General features: G+C 44.6%; 1 protein-coding gene across 5 annotated transcripts in view; it reads right to left on the reverse strand.

Moving 5' to 3' along the window:
• The window catches only part of LOC101284709 (carboxyl-terminal PDZ ligand of neuronal nitric oxide synthase protein), a 308,869-nt gene that overhangs the window by 214,179 nt on the left and 79,620 nt on the right, over positions 1-15,070 (reverse strand). For all 5 annotated transcript variants that reach the window (XM_049709116.1, XM_049709118.1, XM_004282024.4 and 2 more), the window contains exon 2: positions 12,825-12,896. In XM_049709116.1, the coding sequence (XP_049565073.1) occupies positions 12,825-12,896 (72 nt within the window). The remainder of the gene's footprint in view (positions 1-12,824; positions 12,897-15,070) is intronic.

Genomic DNA, 15,070 nt, shown 5'->3' on the forward strand with positions numbered 1-15,070 from the left:
CTTTTACTAATGGCAGGAACATGAACAAATAGGTCCCCAGAGACTGGTGGCAGTAATGAACTGAGGTTCTTCATCTCCTCCTGATGTGAAGGATAAACATCACTGGCTTCAAGAAGACCTCCGAGCACTAAGTAGGTCAGCACAAGAAACTGTGGGCTGCGCCAGGCAATATTCAAATGCTCCCATGGAAGCTCTATTACATCATTTCTTATTCTTGAGCATAAATGGCTGTAATAAAGTCAGTCATCACCTTTAAAAGCAAGCATGCGTTAGCTTCTGATAACAACTGATTCTTACTAACTCTTCTCTGCTTACAGATAATGCATCTAGCAGCTCTGTCCCAGTTTTAAAATCATCCCCAAACTTGTTCACCTCAGGAGCAGAACCAAAGCTCCTCATGCAAAGTGACTTTTCAACCTGGTGCAGATTCAGAGGAAAGATAAATGCATTTTCTCATGTGTGGTCAGACATTCGGTAGGTACCAAGTGAACCAGATTCACATGATATGTGATTCCTAGGAATAAACTCCTGGAAATAACCTACCATTTGCGCTTGGACTCTTGAGTCTCCAGCCACGCTGAGCCTCTTGGCTATTCCTTGAAGCTGCAAAGCCCAGTTCCACCCCAGGGCCTTTGCACTTACTGTTCCTTCTGTCTGGGTAGCTGCCTCCAGATATTCACATGGCTTGCTTGCTCACTCTCTATCTCACATTCACATCTCTAGAGATTCAAAGGTCACCATAAACTAGAGGCCTTTGCCAACAGTTCACATAAAATAGCTTCCACTCCCTACCTCCTGGCACTGTCTATCCTCATGCCCTGCTTTATTTTTCTGCAGACAATTTACGTGTGATATTATATGTATATTGTCTCCTCCTTTACCTCCATCCCAACCACCAGAATATAAAATAATGTCCTGTCCATGCAGACAAGGACTTTGTTTTGTTGACTGCTATATCCCCAGAGCCTAAAACAATATTGGCTCATAAAAGGAAGTCAACACATTTTTTAGTGATGCAATATTTTTATAGATTATACACTATACAAAGTTCTTACACTATTATTGACTATATTCCCTCTGCTGTACATTATATCCCTGTGATTTGCTGTAATATATTCCAGTAGTTTGTACCTCTTAATCCCCTTCACCTGTTTCACATCCCCCTCCCCTCTAGCAACCATTAGTTTGTTCTCTGTGAGTCTGCTTCTGTTTTGTTATATATGTTTGTTTTGTTTTTTAGATTCCACATATAAGTGAAGGCATACAGCATTTGTCTTTCTCTGATTTATTTCACTTATTTATTTTACTCTACTTCACTCCAGATCCATCCATGCTGTCACAAATGGCAAGATTTCATTCTTTTTTATGTCTGAGTAATATTCTATTGTAATATATATAAAACACCTCCTTAACCATTCATCAGTTGGTGGGCACTTAGGCTGCTTCCGTATCTTGACTATTGTAAATAATGCTGTGAGAATGTGGAGAAAAGGGAACCCCAGTGTACTGCTGGTGGGAATGTATATTGGTACAGCCATTGTGAAAAGAGTTCCTCGCAAAATCAAAAACAGAGGGCTTCCCTGGTGGCGCAGTGGTTGAGAGTCCGCCTGCCGATGCAGGGGACACGGGTTCGTGCCCCGGTCCGGGAAGATCCCACATGCCGCGGAGCGGCAAATTAAAAACAGAACCACCATACGATTCATCAATTCCACTCCTGAGTATTTATCCAAAGAAAACGAAAACACTAATTCAAAGAGATATATGCACCCCAATGTTCAATACGTTTTTTTAAATGAGTGGACAAAAGATTAAGTTCTCCTATCAGTACATCATTCTTTATACTGATGAGAATGCCTTGCCCAAGATTACCTAAAAAAGCAATGATTTGTTTCCTTTGGCTGAGAAGACAACAACTGTCACCATCCCTTTACACCCTGCTCAATCCACATCAAATGTTTTCTAAAACTTAATAAAGTCTGGGCCCCTTTTCAAGAAAAAAAGTTTTGCAAACACTCAGCATTTGAATGAATAAATAATATATGATATATCCATACCATGGAATATCATTCAGTAATAAAAAGAAATGAAGGACTGATACGTGCCATAACACAGATAAACCTTGAAAACATTATGCTGAGGGAAAGAAGCCAGACATAAAAGGCCACACACTGTATGACTGCCATTTATATGAAATGTCCAGAACAGACAATCCATAGAGACAGAAAGTAGACTCGTGGTTGCCTGAGGCTAGGATGGGGGGTATCTGGGGGAGATTGGAAGGTGATGGCTAAGAAGTGCAGAGTTTCTTCTTGGGGTGATGAAAATATTCTCAAGTTGATGATGGTGATGGTTCTTCACAACACTATGAATACACTAAAAACCACTGACTTCTATACTTTAAATGGATGAGTTGCATGATAATGTGAATTATGTCTCAATAAAGGTGTTACCAAAAAAAGTGCTGGCAAATCATGTATACCACTTAAATATGTAAGACATAAAACTGGATATAAACTGCTTACACACACAGGTCTTTTACAACTTCATAAATTAAACACAAATAGTATAACCAATAAATTCAAAGCAAAGATGTTCATGTCAGAGAAGATTTTGTTATTCAACTGAAATTATATCCCTTCTCACAACCGGAATATGTGGTGAGTACCTGACCCAAGTTCTTTGGAGTTCAGCACACACAAAATCGGATGACAGTATTCTGACAACCAGCATGGCACAGGGGCCAACAAATCAGAAGATCCTGGAACTAATCAGAACACACAGCAGTCACACAAGCCACGAGCAACTCAGAGAGCCACCCCGGGGAACGTGGCCGCATTGCAGCCCTGCCTGAAGTCCTGCGCTCCATGTGCAGACTCCATTTTTCCGCCACTTTCTTCTGTTCCCACCACTGCAAAATCTTAATTCCTACAAGGTGTGGTACCGTCACTTGTCCTTCACCTTATGAGAATTCATTATAGACATATTGTGAACTTTTTCTTCAGGGCATGACAATTACAGAACTATCTGGTGCCAACATAAGGAAACAAACACAACTGTAGACAGTAAAACAGTTGGCAGCACTCAGGCATAATATGTCCCTTCCTAGAGTCTGGAATAGGCTTATTTTACTTTGCTACTGGATCAAATGAAAACACAAAATTTTTTAATTCTTATAAAGAACTCAGACCCTGGAGACTACAGCCCTAAATTCCAAGAGAGCCACAGAACCCATTTTGAGAAACACTCATCTACAGACTAAGGGAAAAAAATAATTGGCATGCAAAGCTGATGTCTTTAAAAGCTAACATTTACTGGGTGCTTAAATGTGTCTGACAACCAACTTGTATGGTTTTCTGACCCCACTATCCCTGTCCAATACACACTAATTAGAAAGGGAAAAAAATAATTGGCATGCAAAGCTGATGTCTTTAAAAGCTAACATTTACTGGGTGCTTAAATGTGTCTGACAACCAACTTGTATGGTTTTCTGACCCCACTATCCCTGTCCAATACACACTAATTAGAAAGGGCCCAGCGGCTGGGCCCGTGGGCCATGGCCGCTGAGCCTGCGCTCCGCAACGGGAGAGGCCACAACAGTGAGAGGCTCGCGTACCGCAAAAAAAAAAAAAAAAGAACCTTGAGATGGGAGAGATCATCCTGGATCATCAGAGGAAGGAGGAAGAGCCAATGTAACGATCAAGGTCCTTATACATGTGAGGGGAAGGCAGCGGAGTTAGAGCAGGGGTTGGAGTGATATGACTGCTGACTTTAAAGATGGAAAGGGGCCAAGGACGAAGGAATTCAGGCAGCCTCTAGAAGCTGGAAAAGCAAGGGCACAGATTCTCCCTAGAGCCTCAGAAGAAAAACAGCCCTGCCAACTCCTTGATTTTAGCCTCATTTCAGACTTTTGACCTCCAGAACTGGAGGATAATGGTAAGATAATAAACTTGTGTTATTTTAAGCCACTATGTTTGTAGTAATTTGTTACAGCAGCAATAGGAAATTAATAGGGCCATGCTAGGTCTGTGTTACAACGTAAGCTGCTCGGAGGTTAGACTTGCCAACTCTTAATTTGGGAAGAGAAGGAAAACAATTCATGACAAAAGAGCAAATGATAGTGAGGGTAGCCACTTAGGGGGAGAGTTCCATAAAGGGTATGAAATGATTCCTGGACAAAGCCTCCCAGAAGCAGGTAAAACATAGATTTCGTGGCTGAACGTATGAAGAGGCCACGTGCAGGGGCTTAACGCCTGTGGGGAGGGAAACACAAGTGCAGCTGTGAGGCACTCACAACTCCAGTCACTGCTCCATAAAGCCACCGGTGCCCCCAGTCCCTGGATCTTCTCCCAAGAGCATTTCATTCCTGTTCTCCCAAGACCATCCAGGACCTTTTTATATTTGTTTGTTTGTTATCGTGAGAGAAATTTCTGGAAGAGGTGGCACCACTGGCAGGGAGCTGTAGGAAAGGGGAGAGCTTGGCCATTTCCTGGTCACCTGCCCATTCTGTTCCAGGCCACGGACCACACCACTCCTGAGCAGTCCTTGAGAAATCAAGTCACTGTTCAACGGCAAACTCTGATCCCATGCTTGTGAAAGCTGTTTGCAGGGTGGCCGAGGATTTACCCATCCCACAGCTAGAGGAGCCATGATGGGGGACCACACAACTCTGAGTGCATCTGGTTGCACGCACATACACCTCCAGGTCCAGCTGCATGGCCTCTGTGAGGCTACACTACATTTCTACTGCGGGGATCTGTCCCCTGGGTTTTTAAACAGCCATAAATCTGGTCTTTAGCCACACATCTGTCTTCTCTCCAGCCCTGACGGCCTGGCAAGATGCCTCTCTCCTCCCCCACCTGAGGCTTCCCTTCCAGCAGCTACGACAGGTTCCAAAGGTGAGAGAGTAACAGCACACCAGCTGCCACTCTGCAGCCCAGTCTGTTGGTTAGGTCTGACTCCACTGCAGCCCTCGTCCTCCCTGGCACTCCCTCAGCAGAGCCTCGCTGGGTTTCACTGCTTTATGCTCACATGGTTATCAACTAAGATGAATTTTCTCAGTCACTAACAAAAGTCTACTCAGCAAAGGCTGGCACCCTGCCAGACACTGGGAATACAGTTGCTACAAGTGCTATACGAGAGAGAGAGAGAGAGAGAGGTGTGGTACCACAAGATCATGTGAGAAGACAAAATGACCCAGTGGGGGAAGCCTCCCGAAGGATGTTTGCACGGAAATCTGGAAAAAGACGCTGGCTATTAAAAGGAGCTAGATGAAGCAGCTCAGTGTCTCTCAGGGTATTTACCTGCATTTATGAAATGCTTTGAAACCCAGAGGAATGTACAAAAATGATACCGATGAATATAAATTGTCCTTTTCGGTTTATAAAGTATTTTTTCATGCATTATCCCAGACTCAACGAGAGCACCAGAGAGAATAAGTATCATCCTTTCCCCTTTATAAACAAGGAAACTGAAATTAATGGCAGTCAGATACCTCACCAAGGTTACACAGCAAGTCAAGCGGACTCGAGTCCAACTCTCATTATTCTTCACTGAGAGCTCTTTTGACTACACAGCTTTCTGAGGAAGCTAAAAAGTGCAATGGGGGGAATGGTATTAATATTTGGGAACAATGGACTTGAAAATCATACCAAATATTTGGCTGCCAAACTCACCTATTCACACAGCAGGCCCAATGGTGCAAAGCCAGTAGCCTGATTTCAGTATTACTGGCCACCCTTCAACTTTCAACCAGTTAACTTCCAAGCAAGCAACCCCAGTGTGTCAGACCAACTATGGGCTCATGCAGAACTTCTCTGAACTTTGTGAATTGTTCTAAGCTGTGCAGCTTTAAAAAAAAAAAAAAAAAAAGGGCTTCCCTGGTGGCGCAGTGGTTGAGGGATGTAGGGGATGCGGGTTCGTGCCCCGGTCCGGGAAGATCCCACATGCCGTGGAGCGGCTAGGTCCATGAGCCATGGCCGCTGAGCCTGCGCGTCCGGAGCCTGTGCTCCGCAACGGGAGAGGCCACAGCAGTGAGAGGCCCACGTACCGCAAAAATAATAATAATAATAAATAAATCGTATCCCCTCTTCTCTTGTTTTCTTCATCCAGCTAGCATCTTCTCAGACCTTTGGATCCTTGGTAGACAAAGAGCAGGATATTCATCCAGTGCTTCTGGGGAATATCTCTTAAGCTTCCTTCCTGCCTGGGTCATCACAGGGATCAGAGGAGAACATGTGGGTCAACCCAATACAAGGCAGCTAGTATGAAGTGGGGGAAGTATGTGATCTGGAATTAAGAGGGCCTGCTGATTTGGTCTGGCCTCCACCACTTAGCTTATCCTATTTGGTAGACAATAAACAAGGTAGGTGTGGTAGGCGGAATGATGGGCCTCCAAAGGTGTCCACGTCCTAACGCCTGGAACCTGTGACTATGTTACCTTACATGGCAAAAGGACTTTGCAGATGTGATTTAAGAATTGAGAGATGGGAAGATTATCCTGGATTATCCATATGGGCCCAGTGTAATCACAAGTGTCTTTATTTATAAGAGGGAGGCAAGAGGGTCAAAGTCAAAGAAGCGGATGTGGTGATAGAGAGTTCAGAGTGATGAGGCCACAAGCCAAGGAACACAGGCAGCCTCTAGAAGCTGGAAAAGGCAAGAAACAGATTCTCCCCTAGGGCCTCTAGAAGGAACACAGCCTTGCTGACCCATTTTTATTTTAGCCCCATAAGACTCATTTCAAACTTCTGACCTCTAGAACTGTAAGATAATAAACCTGCATTGTTTTAAACCAGTAAGACTGTGGTATTTGTTTCAGTAGCAACAGTAAACTAATACAGAAAATAAGAGAAACTGAAGATTTCTTCAGAGTAAGACAAGGGAACAGACCAGGGTCTTCATGTGTCAAGGGGACTAGCTAAAGGTACCTCTTTCAACCTTGGGGAAAGTGGCAAATCCTGAATAAGGAAACAAAAAAAGAGCAGATCCAAAAAGACTATTGCTACCCACAGCTGCAGTTCATTCCAACTCAGTTTGATGGTCAGGGCTTCCCAAAATTCATCCCAACTCCCAACTAATCCATGGAAGTTCCTAGAAGCTGTCCAAAGAAAACAAGGAAGCAAAAAACATGCAGTGAATTTCCCTTGGCCTTACTCTGCAGCAGTGCTGGGCTGGGCATCAGAAGGTCTGGGTCTTCCTCCTGTGTGGCCTTGGGCCTCTAAAATCTGAGGGATAAACTGCAATTACACAGTCACTTCAAACAACGAATGATGTGCTACGATTCTGTGCTTGAAGTACACAGAAGACTGAGTTTAAACAAGTACATTTTTGGGGGGAAAAGTCCTCATTCATTCAGGAAACACTACTGTGTACTAACAGTCAGGCACTAAGTTAGGCAGGTGAGGTTCAAAGACAGTATGATGGGACGTGGTCACCTCCCTCCAGGAGCCGCAAGTCCTCCCTGAGCCACAATAGCCTCATCTCAGGGGTCATCTGGCTGCAGTATCTACTGATTATTGACTCCATCCCTCTGTAACCCACAGGTCTTTCCCTGTCTCCCCCACATTGGGTTACATCTCCCAGTTACACACTTCCTCAGCTTCTTACCCTTTTTCTAATAATATATAGTTATTCATGTGCCTGGCTTGTCCATTACTAAATATAAGCACCCAAAAGAATATTGAAACATTAGCCCAGGATAGAGTGTTCCATAAATATCTAATGAATGAAGGAGTGAATAAATGAATGAGCGCACACGCATTATGCTGGCTGACATGGCTGGAGAGCCTGGTGTCCCCTTCCTTCCTCCATGCCCCGTCTTCCCACCTCTCATCAAACAGAGGTAACAAACAGGAACACTCCAGGCTAATCAAATGAAATAATGTATGTGAAAGTATGTTTAAAGTTGTAAATGTACGAGTTATAAATATACATGAATAATACCTATCAGCCACAGGGCAAAAGGAAACACTCAACACCCTTCCCCAGCCGAGCAGGGCTGGCTCTCCGGCTCCTCCCTTCTTCCTCCCCCCTCTGTCTGCCAGGTCTCAGGCTCTCACCTGCATGGTCTCCACTCTAAGCAGCCTCCAAACACACTGCCCTGGGAACACGCCACGCTAGTCACCAGAGCCTGACCAACAGCTGTGCGTCCAAGCAAAGGGACACTGCGTGACCAGGGCAGGGCATGGCCGGGCCAGAAGTGATTCTACCTGGAGTGTTAGAGAAGCAGAAGGTGAAAGTGCTAAATTAAGGAGAGGCCTTCTAAGAAGTGCTGATGAATTCCTCCACTTACGTGCCAACTCATACTATGCCAACTGTGCTAACGCTGCACTTACAACCGTTCACAGCCCCAGATCTAGTCCTTAGAAGCACAGTATAAGGAACTCCCACACCCTGGCATTGGGTAGTTCAGGCAGGAGGCCCCTGTGACAGCAAGTAGCCTGGCAATCCATTGTGAACCCATGTCCTGTTCCCTGAGACTACCCAGAAACACTCCACAGGCTGAGTGGTTCCCACCCCAACAAATCCTTACCAGAAAAAGACAATTCATCTAGTTAAAGAAAATTCATCGATTCATCTATTTAAATTCATGTGTACCAAGAAGGTACACGTTACTGAGAAGAAAAAAAAATCTTGGAACCCTTTTCTACTGTTGCAGGAATTAAAAATGGTGCAGCCGTTATGGAACACAGTATGGAGGTTCCTCAAAGAATTTTGAAAAAGAACTACCATATAATCCAGCCATCTCACATCTGAGTATACAACCACAGGAATTCAAAACGGGATCTCAAAGAGATATGTGCATATCTCTCTGAGATCCTGTTTTGTTCAGGAGCGTTCGTCACATGCTCCTGTGAATAACGTTCACTGCATCATTATTCACAGTAGCCAAAAGGTGGAAGAAACCCAAGGGTACAGCAGATAAATGGATAAAGAAAATGTGTTACATACATTCAACCGAATACTATGCAGCCTTAGATAAGGAAGGAAATCCAGTTACATGCTACAATGTGGATGAACCTTGAGGATACTATGCTAAGTGAAATGAGCCATTCACAGAATGGCAAAGTATGATTCCATATATATGAGGTATCTGAGTAGTCAAAAGCATAGAAAGAGAAACTGTAAACGTGGCGGCCAAGAGCTGGGGGGGAGAGGGAAGAAGAATTAGTGTTCAAGGGGTAGAGAGTTTCAGTTTTGCAAGATAAAATTTTAGAGTGATCTGTTACACAACAGTGTAAATGTACTTAACACTATTGAATTATACACTTTTTTTTAAAAAATATTTATTTATTTATTTAATTTATTTGGTTGAGCCAGGTCTTAGTTGCAGCTCCAGGGCTCCTTAAGTTATGGCTCCAGGGCTCCTTAGTTGTGGCATGGAAACTCTTAGTTGTGGCATGCATGTGGGATTTAGTTCCCTGACCAGGGATGGAACCTGGGCCCCCTGCATTGGGAGCGCAGTTTTATCCACTGCGCCACCAGGGAAATCCCGAATTATACACTTTTAGACGGTTAAATATGTGATGTGTTTTTAACCACCATAAAAAAAAAAAATCTTTGAAAGCACATGAGAAAAGAAAAAGATGCCGAAGACAGATGAATTTTAAAAGAAAATCTATATGGCGAGGGAACCAATGAGAAACGGGGAAAAGAGAGAGGAAAAACACCAGTCAAATCAACAGTCCATTTATTTAGCTCAGAGTCAACACTGCAGGTGTGGCACTGAGGCAGGAACAGGAATCCATACAGCTGCTGGAACCCCAACTCAGAAGATGAATCTGGCCAACCTCAGGCCAATCCCTTCACTCCAGGTGCTTCCCTCTCTGTGAAATGGAGACAATCTGCACTGTCCCGTGCAGAGCTTCCAGAGAGGATCAGGGAGACTGGCGTCTAAAGGGCCTGGCGGAGGCACGACCCATCTCACAGACGTAAGGTACCATGATCCTTATAGTAACTGCTTCCCTCCGAGGACGAGATACTGCTCAGGGCCAGGCTGGAGGCCTGCATCTTGTGAACCCACAAGAGCATCCAGGAACCAAACTCCGCAGTGTCCTGACCAACGTCAGCCTGGCACCATTCAACACAAAAGGACAGAGTCAGGCACGGCCTTTTACACAGAAATCACATGCCCTAGTTCTCGACAACTGTAGTTACAGGCAAGACAGCTTTTGAAAGGGAGAGAAGAAAAGAAAATAGCAGCAGGGACCTAGCAGTGAATTGGGGGGTTCAGGGTAAAACACACACCCAGAGTTCTTAGTGGTGGTCAGACTAAACAAGGGACTGGACAGCCAGACCAAACAGCTTTCTGGCCACTTCATCTCTCCCTCTGATTTAATGAGCTGCACATTAAGCACCAGAAGCAGGTCACAGGGAACCGAGCTACTGGCACCTGCCAGTTGGGCTGACAGGTGACGAGGGAAGAGGACACAGGGGCCACACTCCTGCCCCAAAGGCCTCCAGATGCCATGCATGGCCAGCCCCACCACACACCCTGACCCGCCGTTGCTTCGAGGGGATGTTTTCCTGTACCTCTGTTCTTTCTACAAAGTTGTATTTCTGCCACTGACTCCCTCGCTGGGGAAGCTCCATGTCCCTACCTTTTGGTTCTCCAGCTGGGATCATCACCCAAATTAGGGAGCAGCACAGTCCTGGGCAGGAATCCCAGCTCCAACTACTGACACCAATTTGATCTAGAATTAATTATTTAATGCCCCAGGCTTCCATTTCCTCATCTACAAAATTTAACAATAATACCCTCACCTCATCTAGAGTAGCTACAAATAATAACATTATTTCCATATTAAAAGGCCGCATAGCACAGGGAGATCAGCTCAGTGTTTTGTGACCGCCTGGAGGGGTGGGATAGGGAGGGTGGGAGGGAGGGAGGGAGACACAAGAGGGAAGAGATATGGGGACACGTGTATATGTATAACTGATTCACTTTGTTATAAAGCAGAAACTAACACACCATTGTAAAGCAATTATACTCCAATAAAGATGTAAAAAAAAAAAAAAAAAAAAAAGGCCTACTAGGGGGCTTCCCTGGTGGCGCAGTGGTTGAGAGTCCGCCTGCCGATGCAGGGAACGCGGGTTCGTGCCCCGGTCCGGGAAGGTCCCACGTGCCGCGGAGCGGCTGGGCCCGTGAGCCATGGCCGCTGAGCCTGCACTTCCAGAGCCTGTGCTCCGCAACGGGAGAGGCCACAACAGTGAGAGGCCCGCATACTGCCAAAAAAAAAAAAAAAAAAAGAGGCCTAATAAAGCACCTATCACATAGTAAGTACTGAATAGTAGCTACTATTATTGATAGCTACTATTAATATTTATTACTCTAATAATGATAGTGATATTAGCAACAGCATATGTGCTGTCTCTTAGTCAAATATGAAGAAAAGAGGGACTTTTTCTGTTGAAACACCAAGGTCACAACCATGATGAAAGCAGTAACCTATCCTCACAAGAGCAACACCCCAGATATGTTCAGCTGAGGCCTTGGTGCTTTCTACCTGAGCAGGAAGGTGAAGGAAGAGAAGAGGCCTGGCGATACTGAATGCCAGGCCTGAAGCCAAAGGTGTGATGCGTTTTGCATGTTCTCACGAAACCAACTGGAGAACTGCATTCAGGCCACGTGCCCACCACTTCTAGACCTCTATGACTCTCTGAGCCTCAGTTTAATCTAGAAAATGAAGGAAACGTGACCCCTACTTCGCAGCTTATTATGAACATTAAATGAACTCATGTGAAAGTGACTCATTTCTATGTCTATGAAAAACAGTATTGCTGTATTTAATAGTAGTTTCAACAAATTCAACTTAACAATAAAAAATGCTGAAGGACTGGGAGGGCCAAAGCAGTGAAAATATTAGTAGGCTGATGAACTGCTGAGAGAAACAGAAGCAAACACCCTAATTTTCTTCCCAAAATTGCTGTCATTGAATTGAGGTCTCTGTTGCTCAGATGAATTGACTGAAAGTAAAACTGGCAAAAAGCAAAATGAAGCTCCCAACATCTATATGTTTTCCACTGAGGTGAGTAGATTCTTCTAGAAGACAAAGAGCCCAAACCAGGCTGCATTCAGGATGACCAATCCAGCCACCTCCGACTCTGATTCTCTCCAAAAAGTCATGACAATTTGCTTGACCAATCCCAACCCTACCTTCGAAACGCACAAATCTAATTTCCTCTGTTTCATGACAGAGCACATGGGCAAATTCCTTCACAGTGATCAGAAGACAACTTAATTTTTATTCCATCTCTGCTCCGTGTACCACAGACTCCGAAAGCAACAGGTCGGAAAGTTGATCAAATTCTACTCTAGAGTACCAGAAATGGCAGAAAAGAACCCACACACATGTCCAGCGCCTAAAGCAAACCAACCAAGGGAATTCTGTTGAAATCCCACATTTGTTCTTAAAAATTTAAGTAGATCCTCTTTATGTACCACAGAAAAGCTTCACTTTTTAAATGCTTTGAGCCAATTATCAGCTAATTACTAATACTGAAACTTTTCACTAAAATCTTTGAATAAAAAAGATACTTCACCAGTCTCTCATTCCCTGGCAGAACCCACACAACCTCAAGGGTAAGGTGTCTCAGTTTGAGAAGCAGCAGGTCACAAGAGAGGGAGGGCGGTAGCCCTCCAGCCCTCATATATCCATTTTACCTTGGTCTTTAATCGAGATCAACCACCTAACTCAGAACAGCTCCCCTGGATCTTACAGGGGTCTTGCAAAGAGTGCAGCCATCCATTTTGGTACCTCCGGTACTTTCTAAAAGGGCGGACGCCTGAGTTCCAGCTCCACACAGCCCCACCTCCAGCCACTCACCCGGATCCGACGCATGGCAGCCACAATCTCCACTCTGCTGTTGGGCCTCGGCACGTCCAGGCTTCCGACATACTGTGGGGAAAGAAGCAAACGCTCACTGAGAAGAGGGATGGCAGATGTCCCTAAGGACAGAATGTTAGGGCTGGAAGGACCTTTGGAAGTCATCAAGTTCATCTTCCCATTTTACAAATGAGGAAATTAAGAGCCAAAAGGATGTCTTGAGACTATTTCTAACTTTATAAAAAGCAAAACAAGAAACTGCTTCCTTTTCATCTCGTTCTTAATCAGAGATGCAGCCAAGGGCTGTGTTTAAACAAGCAGCCTTCTGAAACAGGAAGAGCTGGGTATGAAGAATCTCCCACCACTATCTTTGGGGCAGGCTACTTTACCTTTGTCTCAATTTCCTCATCTGTAAAATGGGATTTCAGTAAAGATAAAATGAGCTAAGGTATAAATCTCTTACACAGATCTGGTCTGCATGCATTAAAGCCGTCCAAAAGAATAAGAAAGATGAATATCTACTTTTTTTAATTAATGGAACTTCATTGAGTTAGCCCTGGATGTTATAGAGACCTCACACATTTGAGTAATTTCCTAAATGGAGAAAAAGAATGGACTAGTTATGTATTACAAAATTTAACTTGATTAAACTTTTAAGTTAATTTTAAAACCAAACGACATACAGGTTGTCTAATATAATTTCTTGCTGTACACTATTCAAATAATGCAGATATATGCAGAACAAAAGAATAAAGTCCCCCACTGTCAACAGTCTGATGTACATCTCTTTTTCTATATTAATGGACATACATATATATATTCATAGACACCCAGAGGAATTTCTTTTATGTAAAAAGATTCATACTACTCACGCTGATTTTTTAACTTTAACTATAACTTGGACATCTTGCCCCACCAATGCATACAGGTCTATCGCATGTAATGTGATAGATGACTGATGGACGCTTACCCTAGGGCACTATTACAAAATTGCTTCCACAAACCTCCTTATCTACACACCTTTGAGCTCATCCAAGTGGCCCTTCAGGCTGGATTCCTACAAGTGGGATTGCTGGATCAAAATTATAGATTATTTCTAGATATCATTACTTAGCAGGATGAAACAAGAAAAGAGGACAACCCAACATTTATTAAGCACCATCCCATTCCACACTGACCCACTGGAATTTGTCTTTCCTTTTTACACACACATATAAAATAGCCCAGAGGATATCCTAGAAATTAACAGCTCCAGGATAATTTAAAAGTCTACGCAACCAAAGACTGCATTAATAGAAGATAAGAGCAGGACAGCCATTTCCACAGAAAACATATTTCCTGTGGTTACGGGAATAAAAGGTTCTTCCTAAAATTTGGAGTCAAGGCTGGCCCCAGTGAGGAGGGTTTCAAAAACTAAATACTGGGAAAGGATTTCCCCTAGTACTGATCCCCGGTTTGTGCTAACACACTGAAGATCAAGATTCCCAGCAGCCTGTACGAAGTCTGGGCCCCAGATGGACAGCCTGACCACAGCAGGTACACAAAGCCCCCTGGATCTAAGGATCTAAGCACGCTGTCAGCTTTAACCATGGCTGGCGTTTCTGCCCTCTGAGCTCTGCTGGGGCCCCACCGTTTGTCAGCATGTCAGTGACCCACATAGCCAGGAATGACGTGAGGCCGGGTTTGTGACTGCCCAACTTCAAAGCACCCCGCCCCCCCGTCGGGGGCAGTTTCCGTGCCCCCTCTCCTGAGCGCTGCACGCCTGATGGCTCCTGCCCTGAACTCAGAGCAGTCAGGGCTGACTTGGCAACCAGACCTTCAGGGCTTGTGTTCCCTCTGGCATCACATGAGAGCCTGGCTCTCAAGACCGAGCAAGGTCACCCATTACAGGTAAACCTGAAGGACTGAACGGTCCTCCCACGCTGAGCCCTGCAAAACCCCAGGAAAGGACCTGCTACCCAGTGAGGTCCACAACTGGGCCTGAATGCAGATGCCCAGATGGGTCCCATCCCCATCCCTTCTCAAGAAGGGGCACCGCTGGACTGAGAATCCCAAAGCATTCGGGGTACAGTGAGGATGGAAGCAACACAGACAGAATGGAGAAGCAGCTTTCTAGCTCTGGACAAGGTTTCCTAACAAGGGAGTAGCATCCTGCATGTGAGGTGAGGACACCCAACATCTTCATGCTATTAGTGCCTCCTTGACGTCATCAGCCAACCTGGTACATGTGCGCGCATACACCACAC

The sequence above is a fragment of the Orcinus orca genome, chromosome 1 (genome assembly GCF_937001465.1).
Source record: "Orcinus orca chromosome 1, mOrcOrc1.1, whole genome shotgun sequence".
NCBI lineage: Eukaryota > Metazoa > Chordata > Mammalia > Artiodactyla > Delphinidae > Orcinus > Orcinus orca.